This window comes from Mastomys coucha, unplaced genomic scaffold, assembly GCF_008632895.1.
Source record: "Mastomys coucha isolate ucsf_1 unplaced genomic scaffold, UCSF_Mcou_1 pScaffold5, whole genome shotgun sequence".
In the NCBI taxonomy this organism is placed as follows: domain Eukaryota; kingdom Metazoa; phylum Chordata; class Mammalia; order Rodentia; family Muridae; genus Mastomys; species Mastomys coucha.
Window position 1 is genome coordinate 90,994,086 of NW_022196911.1, and position 12,366 is coordinate 91,006,451.

The following is a 12,366-nucleotide window of genomic DNA, read 5'->3' on the forward strand; positions in this document are numbered from 1 at the left end:
TGGGAGCAATAGGGTACAGGGAGGAGCTGGGGGGAGGGGGGGAATGGGAGTTCTAGCCTGAGCTCAGGGAAAGAAGCAAGCAAAGAAAATGAAATCATCAAGTCATCGGATTTCTCAGAGGCCATCCAGCCTCCCTCTCCAGCAGCACCTAGGGAGAGATGGGAGAAAACATTAGTCAGGAAAAAGGGATGGGGTAAGAGAGAAGCCAGAGGAGAGAAATAAAAAGACCTGGGTTCCTTCACACATGCACACAGAGAGACAGAGGGAGAGAAACTGCAGACTTCTTTTTAAGTATTTATCTATTATTTAATTTATTTTTGAGACAGGATCTCCCTATGTAGTCCTGGCTGGCCTGGGATCCCAGAATGCTGGAATTAAAGGCATATACAATCACACCCAGCCTCTTTTCTAGGTTTTTTTCTCCCTCCCTTCCTTCCTTGACAGAGTCCCATGTAGCCCAGGCTGGCTTTGAACTTTTGATGTAGCTAAGGATAACTTTAAACTACTGATCCTTTTCTCTCTACCTTCTAAGGCATGTGTTACTCCTATGCCAGGATCCTTGGTCCTGCCTGTCAGCATGCACTCTGGAATGACAGGGTCTTTGAATTCTTTTGTTTGTGGATCTGGCTGGCTGGGGCATGAGAGGAAGAGGCAAGCAGTGGAGGAGACACAGGTTTCCTTCTAGGAGCTTGCCCATTGGGGAGAGGCAGCAGCCATGGAGGACACACTGAGGGGGTACCCCCTGGGCCCCACCTCCAACAGGCCTACAGCTGGGGAAAGGTGGGGTGCAGTGGGGAAAGAAAAAGAGCTGAGAAACCCCTCTGAGAGAAGCAAAGGGGAAGACAGGCCATGATCGACAATTCCAAACGAGTGGCTCGCTTGCTTTCTTTCTTTTTTCTTCCTTTCTTTCTTTCTTTCTTTCTTTCTTTATATCTTATGTTATTTTATTTTATTTTATATTTTTTCAAGACAGGATCCAGAGGCTGTAGCCTTTGCTGCTCTAAAACTCACTGCATACATCAGGTTGGCTTCAAACCCAGCTCTGCCTCAGTTGAGATGACAGGCATGTAGCCCTAACCAGCGCCTTTTCTTCTACATTTTAATTGTTAAATCATGATGACCTGAAACAGGGGATCCCAAGGAATGGGGCACCCAAGCTTTTTCCCTCTTCCCACCTAGCCCTACCCTCCTCAGTTTCCAGGCTATGTGAGGTCTGGCAAGGAAAGGGCCATCTGAGGTAAACTGAGGTGGGGACAGGGACACCTACCTGTAATATACTTTTGGGAAGGAAGAAGCTTCGATGGCCCTGGGGCCAGACAGACAGCAGATTGCCACCAAGACAATGGAAGGGATTTTGATTAGACTCATGGCGGAACCAGAAAGTGCTGGAACGTGGTGGGGAGAGGTTGGGGGAGGGGGACACAGGACATCTCAAGAGACTTGGGAACAGGCGGTCACTGTCCACCTCCAGTGGATCCTGCCCCATTGACCCATATCCCCTATAAATTCTAGGAAAGTCCTTGACCTCCAAAGCTCCGGCTACACAAGCCTCAGCTATCTGGATAACATTCCATCGCCTCTGGATCCAATCCCAGAGGCAAGCCCAGGCACCCGAGCTCCAACAAGGCTGGGACTCAGTAATCAGCTGCTGGAGTTATGAAGCCCTGGAGTGTCCTGGAGGAGAGGCAGGAGTGGCTCCCCACCCCCACCTCACACAGGCACTGCAGATTCAGGGAGGGGGGAGGGGCGGCCTGTCACTCGGGGGTCTTCCCACCCCCATTCCCACTGGCCGCATTCTCCTTCCCACCTGCAAACAATTTGGCCAATGGGAGGGCAGCTAAGATTGCTGTGTGGAATCCTTGTAGATCTGGGTGCACTTGGTGAGGAGGGGGCTGCCTCCGTCCCCATGCTAGACCCCGAGTAACCTTTCCCTCTTCACAGAAGCAAATTACTGGTAATTATATCACATCCCAAGCCTTCAGGAGCTGCTTCCAAATTGCTTTAATTGAATTAATTGAATCTCATTTGGTCTGGGGGAGAGGATGGGGGGCATGCCTTAAAATAGTACAGGGGAGTGGTGGAGGGGTATGTGAGCTGCCCAAAAAGAGGCCACTCTCCTGTGGCTGAGACCATGGGCCTGACAGAGTGGGCCCTGGACACACTACCCCTGTTCTGTAGCCTCAGATGATGTTGGAAGGGCAAAGCTATTGCCCATTTTGAATAGGAGACCATGCCTGAGTCCTGCTCTCTAACAATGCTGTCCGGGATGTGCTGGGATATATCTCCAGCCCCACCCTTCCTCTCTATCCTGGGGAGGCAGGTTTATCTGCTTAGGCGAAAGATGAATAGATGGCTACAGGAACTCACCCTGGAAGCTAGCTGTCCCCTTCTATTGGCCCAGCAGCAGATGTGAATGTCGTTTATAAAGTGCTTACTGTGTTCCAGGCACTACGATGTCAAGGCTGTTACAGGCATTTTATCAACTCCTCAGCACAACTATATGGCAAAGCAAATCCTATTACCATCCCTGTCTGAGGGGATAAGAAATAAAACACAGAGAGGTTAAGAAAGCAACTGCAGCTGCAGCAGTACAGGCCTTTAATCCCAGTGCTTGGAAGGCAAAGACAGGCAGATCTCTGAGTTCCAGGCCAGCCCACTCTACAGTGTGTGTTCCAGGACAGCCAAGGGTCACACAAAGCAAGCAAAGTGTCCACTGCTGGGACACTTTGGAGACCAAAGTCTACCCTCTCTTCCCTTTGCTTTGTTGATACAGTGTTGCCAGTGGAGCTTCATCCTGAGAAGAAACCGCAGGGTTCCCCTTCAGTAGCCATGGTGTCTGTCCATTAGAGAATTAGGAGATGCAGCACTTTTCCTGTTGGGATTCCTCCAGACCCATCAGCACCTAGAAGTCTGAGGCAACTGGACCAGCTCCCAAGTGGAAAAGAGTGTCATTTTCCCTGGAAAGGGCACATGGGGGTAAGGGAAGGGGTGCCGCAGGCTCAGCTGGTCCTTGGCTGGAAGAGCAATTACGGCTTCTGCTACTTAACTTTACAACCCAGGCTGTTGTTTTAACGATGCGACTCGTGTTGGGCTGTCCAATTAATCTGCCTTTGGAGGCTTTCCGAGATGGGGCGGTAGATCTTATCTTGCTCTGTGGAAAGAGGAGTGTGTAGCCTGCATGGCAGGGAACAGTACCCCCAGGGCCCTTGGCCTCAAAGAAGACCTAGAGGAGCCATCTGGGGCCAGCCACCCCTAGAGCAGTGGAGCCAGGGTTCAAGGGCGGTGTGGGGTGGGTGGGCTGAAAGGGAGAAAGGGGATAGAAAGGCTCCACAGTGGGCAGGCTCACTCCACAATGACCTGTCATTCGCTGCCCATGTCTCTGGGGGACCCAGTAGTGGGACAAAGAAGGAATGTGTACAGGCATCCCTAGGTGAGACCCTGCCACGGACTGCAATGCCTCTGTCCTCCCTATGACCCCAAACTAAGCTTCTTTCTGGCTCGGAGTTGGCTGGAAGTGCCCTACTGGGCTTTTCAGCCCAGGACTGGTGCCCTCAGTTTGATGTGATTGGGAACAGGTTCAGGCAGTGTGAGGAAGCTAGCCTTTGAAGCCTTTTGCCTGGAACTGGAGGCCCCTCCCCAGCCCCTGGGGCCACTCTGGGCTGAATTCCCCGAACCCTGAAAGGCTGACCCTATCCTCCGCCCACCCCCACCCTCATGCTGTATGTGTGGTGGGAGCTGTGGTCCAGGATGAATCATGGTGCTGCGGTCCTGATGCTCTGGGAGCTGACCAGCCTTCTCACCCAGCCCACACTGGACTTACTGCCTCTGGACAGTGCCCAAACGGCCTCTGCCCTGCTTTTCTTCTGCTTCTTGTCACATTGCCTCCAGTCCTCCTTCGACCACATGTTAGCCTGAAGCACCTGTCCTGGCTATGCTGCTCTCCCTAGGAGCTACCCAGCAGGAGATCTGTAGATGAGCATTAGATGGAGAAGTCCAGGTCTTCCTCCCCCAACCCTTTCTGTAGGCTAAAGCCATTCCACCTCCAGCAGGTCACTTCTTCCAGAAGGACTGACCTAGTTCAGTCCTCTCCCAAGGACAGCCCAGACTGAAGGTAGAACACCTTGGGTGACTGTGAAGTGCCGGGCTCCCTCTACAGCTGACCCCAGGAGGTGTCTGCTGGGGAAGACCATTCTGACTGAGCCATTCTGTGTATGAGCATCTTTATCTATTTCATATGAAGCCATAGGCACTCTCAGGATGTTTCAGAGCTAGAACTACAGAGCTAGCCGGTGGCAGAGGCATAAAAAGAATCTAGTGTTGGGTGGAGAGATGGCTCAGTGGTTAAGAGCACTGGCTACTTACTCTTCCTGGAGAATCCAGGCTCAGTTCCCAGCACCCACACGGCAGCTCACAACTGTCTGTAACTCCAGTTTCAGGGGTTCCAATAACCTCACACAGACATACATCCAGGCAAGACACCAATGCATATAAAATAAAATAAATAAATCATTAATTTAAAAAGTAGTGTCTATGACTTCTGGTGAAGAGAAGGATATATCAGAGAGAAAGAAAGGATGCTGAGCAGCTAGCTCCAACCAGGATGAATACAGGAGACAAATATGCCTAACACTCAGGACTCTGCCTTTTATACACACACACACACACACACACACACACACACACATGCACTTTAATCTCTGAAGCTTGTGATCTGAGGGACGAGAGTCCCTGGGAATGCTGGATAGAATAACAGTGAATCGGAGCAGTCTCTTGGATAGAGGTAACCTCGAGGAGTTAAGATGCCAAGGCTACCCCACCTTTGCAGCTATGCCTGCACTGATCCAGTGAATCTGTTTGTGCCATTTCTCCTTCCGGGCTTCAGACAATATGTGCAGGTGAATGTGTGAGGGTTAAGGATGGAGAGTCGTGGGAGCAGGCTCTTTTTTTATATAGCCCTGGCTGTCCTGGAGCTCACTCTGTAGACCAGGCTGGCCTCAAACTCAGAAATCCGCCTGCCTCTGCCTCCTAAGTGCTAGGATTAAGGCCTGGACCACCACTGCCTGTCAGGCCTGGGCTCTTAAGACATACCTGCTAAATTACATGCATGATTAAGCCCATGACTATCAACTAAAAATGGGTAGATATGGCGGTAGAGAGCCGTTTGAAGCAGAGAAGCAGAAGCTGCCCACAGGCTGATACTCCATAATTTTGTTTTGGTGCTGGGACCTTTTTACATGTTAAACACTCACTCTACCACTGGGCCACCACCAATAATCAGTAAATGAAAGTCAGAGACTTTACAGTGGCCAACAACAGAGACTCTGTGTCCACTTCTGGTTTTGTTCATGGAAGGGCTGTCTGGGCCCCCACAGTGTAGGCCAGGAATAATATTTGTTTTCTTCCTGGTTTGGATCCTAGGCTGTGCTGGGGCTGCAGTCATTTGAAGGGAGAGGGAGTGACAAGATTGTGGCTAAAGCCCCTGATCTAGCTCTCTGGTTTGGAGAGCCAGGCTTCCACTCCATTCTTTTCCTTTTGCTCCTTCAGCTTCTTGTCTTCTGAGAAAACTCCATCTGGAGCTGGTTTCCTCTCCTCCCAGAAGGGGAGCAGGTGCTCAGGTCCTGGGCTTGACAGGAGGTCTGAAGCCTGAGCAGTCTCCCTCCAGACTCACATCATCTGAGGCAGCACAGGCACATCTGGGGAGTGGTGCTGATACCAGGCACCAAAGTGGCTGTTGTCATAGCCACTGGTAGGCAGGGTGCCTGTCCTGGGTAGACTCCAGATAAATGGAAGGGTTGGAGAGTGGGGAGAAAGGGAGGGGGGTCTCCCAGAGAAGTCCTCTTCTGCCTCCCCAGAGCTCTGTTTCAGAAGCTTCTTGTATTTGGAGCGTCTGTTCTGAAACCAGATCTTTACCTTTGAGAGGAAAAGGGGACAGGGGAAGGGTTAGGAGTATCTATGAAAAGCTGCAGAAAGGGGAAGGAACCTGGCCACAGAGAGTGAATCCTGGGACCCTCAGCTCCAGCCCTTCATTTCTGGAATCCCTCAGTCTCAGCTTCCTGTCTGGGTGCACTCCTCTTCCTGAGCCTCATTCTCCTCTATTATGTACCCCCAACTCATGCTGCGGACCAGCTATGGACACTCCTTATTGAGAGCTGTGTCAGCAGAATCGTGGGACTCCTTTGTGGGTTCTCAGAAAGCAGGGACTAAGAAGCTTGCTTTGCACAGGACAGGGACAGGACTGGCCCTACCTGGGTTTGGGTGAGTCCGAGCTGCGCCGCCAGCTGAGCTCTCTCGGGCAGGGCCAGGTACTGGGTGTGCTGGAAACGCTGGTTCAGGTATTGCAGCTGCAGGCTGGAGTAGATGGTTCTAGGCTTGCGCAGCTTCCTGGTCAGGGACTGCTGCTGGAAGGACTCCAGAGACAGTGCCAGCTTCTCTGATTCTGGGAGGCAGAAGAACACTGAGCTATAAGCAGGCAAAGGGACCAGGTGAGTTGGGCATTTTTAATAAGCTCATTGCACCCCACACCCTGGGCAATCGGCAAAAACAATGCGCGCAGCCCTTCACCGTCAACCTGAGTCGCAGTGTGTGTGCAATGGAGGGAGCCTTGCCCATCTCTGCCAATTCAACACCAGCAACAGTTGACACAAGCTGCCAGTTCTCGAGTTCTTGTCCTGTTGAAGCTACCACTATGGGACCCAAGAACAGAAAATGCCAAGAACTCAAAGGGTGCCCAGGCTCCTGGAGGGAGGGGACAGGGGTGTTAGTAGGTTGGCTGGTGGGCCTGCTTAGAATAGAACAGGGTTGGGATGGACAGGAGGTTCAGTGGTTAGGAGCACCGACTGCTCTTCCAGAGGTCCTGAGTTCAATTCCCAGCAACCACATGGTGGCTCACGACCATCTGTAATGGGATCTGATGCCTTTTTCTTCTCCTTCTCCTTCTCCTTCTTCTTCTTCGAGAAGGGTTTCTCTGTGTAGCCTTGGCCTTGACTGTCCTGGAACTCATTCTGTAGACCAGGCTGGCCTCGAACTCAGAAATCTGCCTGCCTCTGCCTCCCAAGTGCTGGGATTAAAGGCGTGCTGGGCTGATGCCCTTTTCTGATGTGTCTGAAGAGAGCTACAATGTAACTCATATAAATAAATAAGTCTTAAAAAAAAAAGAAAGAAAGAATAGAACAGGGCAAAAGGTTCATGGGGAGCTGAGGTAAGGTCTGGAGATAAGCAGAGCAGCGCATCCAAGACTCAAGAGACCTAAAAGTCAACGCACAGAGGTAATGCTGGCATGGCAATCGCTTGCCTCTGAAAGGGGGGGGGGTGTCTCTCAAAGTCAGCCTTAAATGCTATTATCAAGGCGAGAATAGTGAGACCTAGTGTACCCTGCATTGATTAGCAGTAAAAAGGCCATCCTTGTCTTCCCTGCCCGTTGGCTAGCTCAGGGGAAGCTTCTTCAGGGATCTAGAAGCCAGATGGATTTCCTGTGGGCCCCAAGGACAGAGTGAGCGCTCCTTCACAGTAGGGAAAGTGACTCTGGTCCAGAAAGCTTAAGAGATCTGCCAGCAATATGGGTTTTTATATTGTCATCGCTGGGCTGCAGGCTATGTGTGGCACAAGGTCTGGTGTCCACCACGGGGCCCCCAGCTCCCACGACCAGCCTGGTAGTATGGGGAAAGGCTTCTGGTTGGCCTCAAGATTGAGGCCTTGGGTTTCCATTCCTGAAACTGGGGCCCCAACCTGGACCACGTTAGGGGATACTGAGACTGCCCAAGAGGATGAGAAATGAGAAGACAAAGAGGCAAAATGCCTGCCCGGGATGATAAAATGTTAGGGTTGCAGTTGCCTCATTTCGTGCGGGCCTACTATGAGGACCCCAGAATAAAGTGGGTGAGATGTCCCTGTATCCTGGCAGCGGACGCAGCTTCTGTCCTTCCGGTCCCCATCCATTCCTAGCTGGGTTCACCCAACATGCGTTAGGGTCTCTGCCCCTGGGCCGCAGTCACCACTGCCTTCGCCTCCCCCACATCCCTCACCGGTGGCCTTGGGGACTGTGGTCCTCAAATCCTGTCCCTTGGATCCCAACCTCAGCCAATTCCCAGAAAAACCACTGGGTTTCCGCTCCCCGCCCGCGCCTGTCTTGTCTCTCTCCTCCTCCGACCCCTACTGCTCGCCTGGGGCAGGCAGCCAAGTGGCTACCGTGCCTTCTTGGCTGCCTGGACCGCGCAGTTCGGGTAAAATAGCGAGCAGAGAGCGAAGGAAGACAGCCTTGGATTGGACTGCTGAACTCGTAGAGCAGATTTCCTTCCAGGTGCCTTCCGGAACAGCTAGCTGCCTTTTCCACACTAGTTTTGGCAAGTCACAACTGGATCTACCCCGGCTGCGATAACGGGTCCTCAGGGCCTCCGTGGAGGCGCGGCAGCCGCACCCCGCAGCCCCAACGGGGTGTTGCTGAGGCTCTTTCTGAGCCAAATGCCTCCCCGGGACGGAGGTGCATACGCAGTATGGGCGTAGGACACTCCAAGCCCTCTCTCATACTCCAACTATTCATCCAAGAATGGGCGGCCCGCACAATTTCAATAACGAAATGCTACGGTATATTTTAAAAGAAGTATCTGCTTGGGAACGTGAAGTCTCTGTTTTATTTTTTTCGTTGTATCCGGGTAAAGTACATAATAGAAAGAATTCTTTAGTCTATTGTTCTTGGACCAAGCAAGGGAAGGCATAGGGAAGACAACTCCACGTTATTGTCAGATCCGTCTTCCAATAAGGTCAGGTTCTTCCGCCCCAGTCCCAAAATGCACACTGTCCTCACGTGCACATATTAGGATGTATAGCAGGTTGCCCGGGTTGTCCTCAAACTCAGGATCCCCACTGCTTCTACTTCCCCAGTGTATCTTAGCAAATCTAAAAAGAGGAGTCCAAGAGGTTCCTTCATAGATCTGTAGGTGAAACTCTGCCACCCTCGACTGTCCGCCCTCCAACGAAACCCAGCAGCCCCACCCCCACTCTGCCCCAGAAGGCTGTTAACTTGTTGGTGTCCTGAGACGTTCCCTAAGGTCCCCTTTCCTGGCTCCATTCAGTGAGGAAAGTGAGCTTGCCCAGGGCCAGGAGCCCAGAAAAGAAGTTGTGTCCTCGATCTATACGCTTTCTGTCTCAGTTTCTCCAAGCATAGAACAAGGAATTCAAGTCCCCATTCTAGCGTGGTTTTGGTTGGGGGCCAGTGAAGGGGAGGTATGTCATGAATTTATGCCAGAATGACCAGGGAAAAGGAGAGAAATATCTTGGTTTGGGGCTGACGACTACGTGAAGTCACATGGCAGACGAGCATCTTTGAGGACTACGGCAAGAACAACTGGACCATCGTGATGTCCTCGGAGTCAGGTAGTCTACGGATAGCATCCATAGATACTCAGGGGCTGTCAGTCGGGTTGTGCATAGGTCAGGGCTAGAAAGGCCAGCTGCTCCCTTGTCTTCACCGAAGCCTTCCAATGAGCATTTTCTCTGGAACTCAGATTTGCTGCAGCCAACGGGAACCGGGTCTTATGTATCCCAAAGTTAAGGGTGAAGATGGTAAGGATGGCTTAGGTACAAGGCAGAGGAGGCCAGGGAAAGATCTTGAGACTGGTAGACCAGCCTGTAACTCTATTCTCTTAACAACAATTAGTGGGGTCTTATACCCAGATCCTGCAGGTTCCAGTTACCTTACAGGGTTAGGCACTTCCAGGAAAAAGGGGGTGGGGCCCAGGAACTCCGCCTAGTTGTCTACCTACCTCCAACTGGGAATCGATTTCTGTTTAGTAGTGTTTGATTTATATACTGGTTTCTGAGACCAGAACTCAAAAGGAATGGTGTCGGAACGCAGTGAAGGATGAGGAGAATCACGGGGAAGGGGCTAGGTCTCCACCCCTGCATCTGGATGAGGGCAATTTTCCGTTACACAGGTACACACACAACTCCACTGCTCCAAGGGGTGGGGTAGGGAGCCCTCCCGCCCGGCTTTCCAAAACTGCAAATCGAAACCAGGTCGGATTTAAAAAGGAGACCTAGATCAACTTGCCTCCGCTCCTCCCCCACCCATCCTTCGCCCTCCCCCTACCGCAGATTCCAGGGTATCCGCAAGAGAAACATTTGAAGCCCTCTGGCCGAGTGCAAGCAGAAGAGCGCGAAGTTTCTGCAAAGACAACCCAGACCCCAGAGGTAAGGAGAGCCGCCGAGGTCACACTTACCTGCTTCGAGTTCCTGCGGATGATCAGCCGGCGGCCGGTGAAAGGGCTGAGACGGCGCTGCCGATTGTTGCTGGCGGGGCAGGTAGGAGTCTCCTGGGGTTGCAGGCCCAGGGTAGGAATAGGACAGGAGGTGGCCGTAGGACTGGGAGTAGGACAGATCGGGGGAAGCTGCGGTTCCGGAGGATAGTCCGAGCCGATAAGCAGCCACTACCGACGGGGCGGGGGCGAGGTCCGGGAAGACAACGTTGGAGGCACCGCGGTCAGGAAGGGGACAGGGTAAAGAGGTCATTGCGGCCGGTACCGGGCCATAGGGCCTAAGTCATGGCCGGCACGCGGTCTACTCTCTCTGCCAGCTCCCTTCAAAGTCTCCAGCTCCAGCAAGGAAAAAGTGTCTCTCTGAGTCTCTTCTGGCAGAGAGCTCGCACCCGGGAAAAGGGTTTTGGGGGTACCCCGTGGTTTTACCCCTCCCCCATCTTTTCCTCTGGGTTCGGTTCCCGGGACCCCAGGGGTCCCCCGCCCACTTAGACACCCCGGATTGGCTATTGCATGGTGACCTCAGGGAGGCTGGGCCCGCCCCCCCTCCCGGTGTCAGCGTGCACCGGGAAACGAGAGAGGTGAGAGCTCCGGACCCGACATCCCTGCGTCTACTCCAAGTTCCTGGGGCGGGGGTTGGGGGGGATCAGTAGAATCGGGAAGTCTCGGTAACGATGTTCAAGGTGCTAGGGAAATTGGGCCCGGGATGGCTAAGGGATGAGGGGAGCTGCGCGCTAACTAGAGACGCTTCGGGGACTCAGAACCTGTGTTCGCGCACTACGCGTCGCGCCGATCTGCATGGCCCCACGCTGCCAGGGCTCTGCGAGGGAGTGGGAAGCAGATCGCCAGCGCCGGCCGCTTATTCAGCGCGTCGGAATGCCTAGCTGCAGAGCGAGGCCAGTTTGTTGGTAAACAGACGCTGGGGCCTGGAGGGTGCCGCCTGGCGCCCAGCCTGCCCCGCACGCGCGTGGCGCGCACGCCCCCGCCGAGCGCCCAGAGCCTGGCACGCCGCGACCGCCGCGACTGCGCCTCACCACCCCCAATGCAAGCTTCCGCTTCCGGCAGGGGCCCCGGTTTAGTTGCGACATCACAGCTCCTGCAGGCCCTTTGAGGCTGCTGGAGGGAATCTGCTGTCTGGGATTCGCCTGTACCGAGCCCCGCCTTTCCTGGCGCTCTGTGCAAAATGTAGCCTCGCAGGAACTGGGGCAAAATCTGGGAGTGGGGATGAATCTAGTTTGATGGCTCCTGAGAGAGCACAGAAAATATGGCTAACTCCTCTGTACTTCCAGGCTGTGTTCAGGACCTGCCTCTAAGCAGGGCAGGAGGCCTTCATGAACTTGTATCAGTGTACACAAGCATCTGTTGCCACAGGGACAAAAATACACAGGGACTTCATCCAACATATATTGTCAAATACCAATATTCCTCTATGAAAAGAGGCTCATTTATGGACTTGCAAACACAGACTTTAAGGTGTGGTGTATATACAGCTGCATTCCCAAAAATGGGCAATACCTTGAATAAAAAGCACAGTATTAAAGCTGATAAGATGGCTCAGCAGACAGGAGACAAAGAGCAGGTAGGTTGCCACCAAACCTGACAATCTGAGTTGGATTCCCCAGAACCATATAGTGGAAGGAAAGAACAAACACCCAAGAGCTAGTCTCTCCAAGTTCTGCATGTGGGCTCTGTTATGCACAGACCCACACACATATGCATAACACAAACATAAATAAATGTAATTGTAATTTTTTTTTAATTTAAAACGCACTGTGCTTACCTGGCACATATGCACAAGTCAAATCACTAATGTTCCTTCTAAAAAATAAAGCTATCCATGCATATGAGCATATATGCTCATGACCTACCCTATGGGAGTTACACTTTCCCCACACATCTAAGCTGCTTCGAATAATGAAAGAGACAGTTCTTTTGGTTTGGTTTGGTTTGGTTTGGTTTGGTTTTCCAAGGCAGGATTTCTGTGTGTAGTGCTGGCTATCCTGAACTCAATTCTGTAGACCAGGCTGGCCTGGAACTCAGAGATCTGCCTGCCTCTGCCTCTGGAGTGCTGGGATGAAAGGCAAAGACAAACACCGCGACTGCCCAGCTCTAGCCCCTA

The 12,366-nt window shown here is 52.5% G+C and overlaps 1 protein-coding gene across 1 annotated transcript; it reads right to left on the minus strand.

Annotated features, from left to right (window-relative positions):
- Positions 1–5,218: 5,218 nt before the first annotated feature.
- Positions 5,219–11,263, minus strand: Dlx4 (distal-less homeobox 4). The gene is made up of 3 exons (XM_031351772.1): positions 10,215–11,263; positions 6,246–6,436; positions 5,219–5,910 (listed from the first exon to the last, which is right to left on the minus strand). The coding sequence occupies exons 1-3, from the start codon at positions 10,501–10,503 to the stop codon at positions 5,665–5,667; spliced, it is 726 nt and encodes a 241-aa protein (XP_031207632.1). The 5' UTR covers positions 10,504–11,263; the 3' UTR covers positions 5,219–5,664.
- Positions 11,264–12,366: the final 1,103 nt, after the last annotated feature.

What these genes read in the sequence shown, in the direction of transcription:
- Dlx4 (XM_031351772.1), bottom strand. Translation starts at nt 10,503, where the DNA reads ATGACCTCTTTACCCTGTCCCCTTCCTGACCGCGGTGCCTCCAACGTT. An exon ending in TCCGCAGGAACTCGAAGCAG is followed by an intron (nt 6,437 to 10,214) that starts GTAAGTGTGACC and finishes TCTGCCTCCCAG; the next exon opens with AATCAGAGAAGCTGGCACTG. An exon ending in TCGGACTCACCCAAACCCAG is followed by an intron (nt 5,911 to 6,245) that starts GTAGGGCCAGTC and finishes TTCCTCTCAAAG; the next exon opens with GTAAAGATCTGGTTTCAGAA.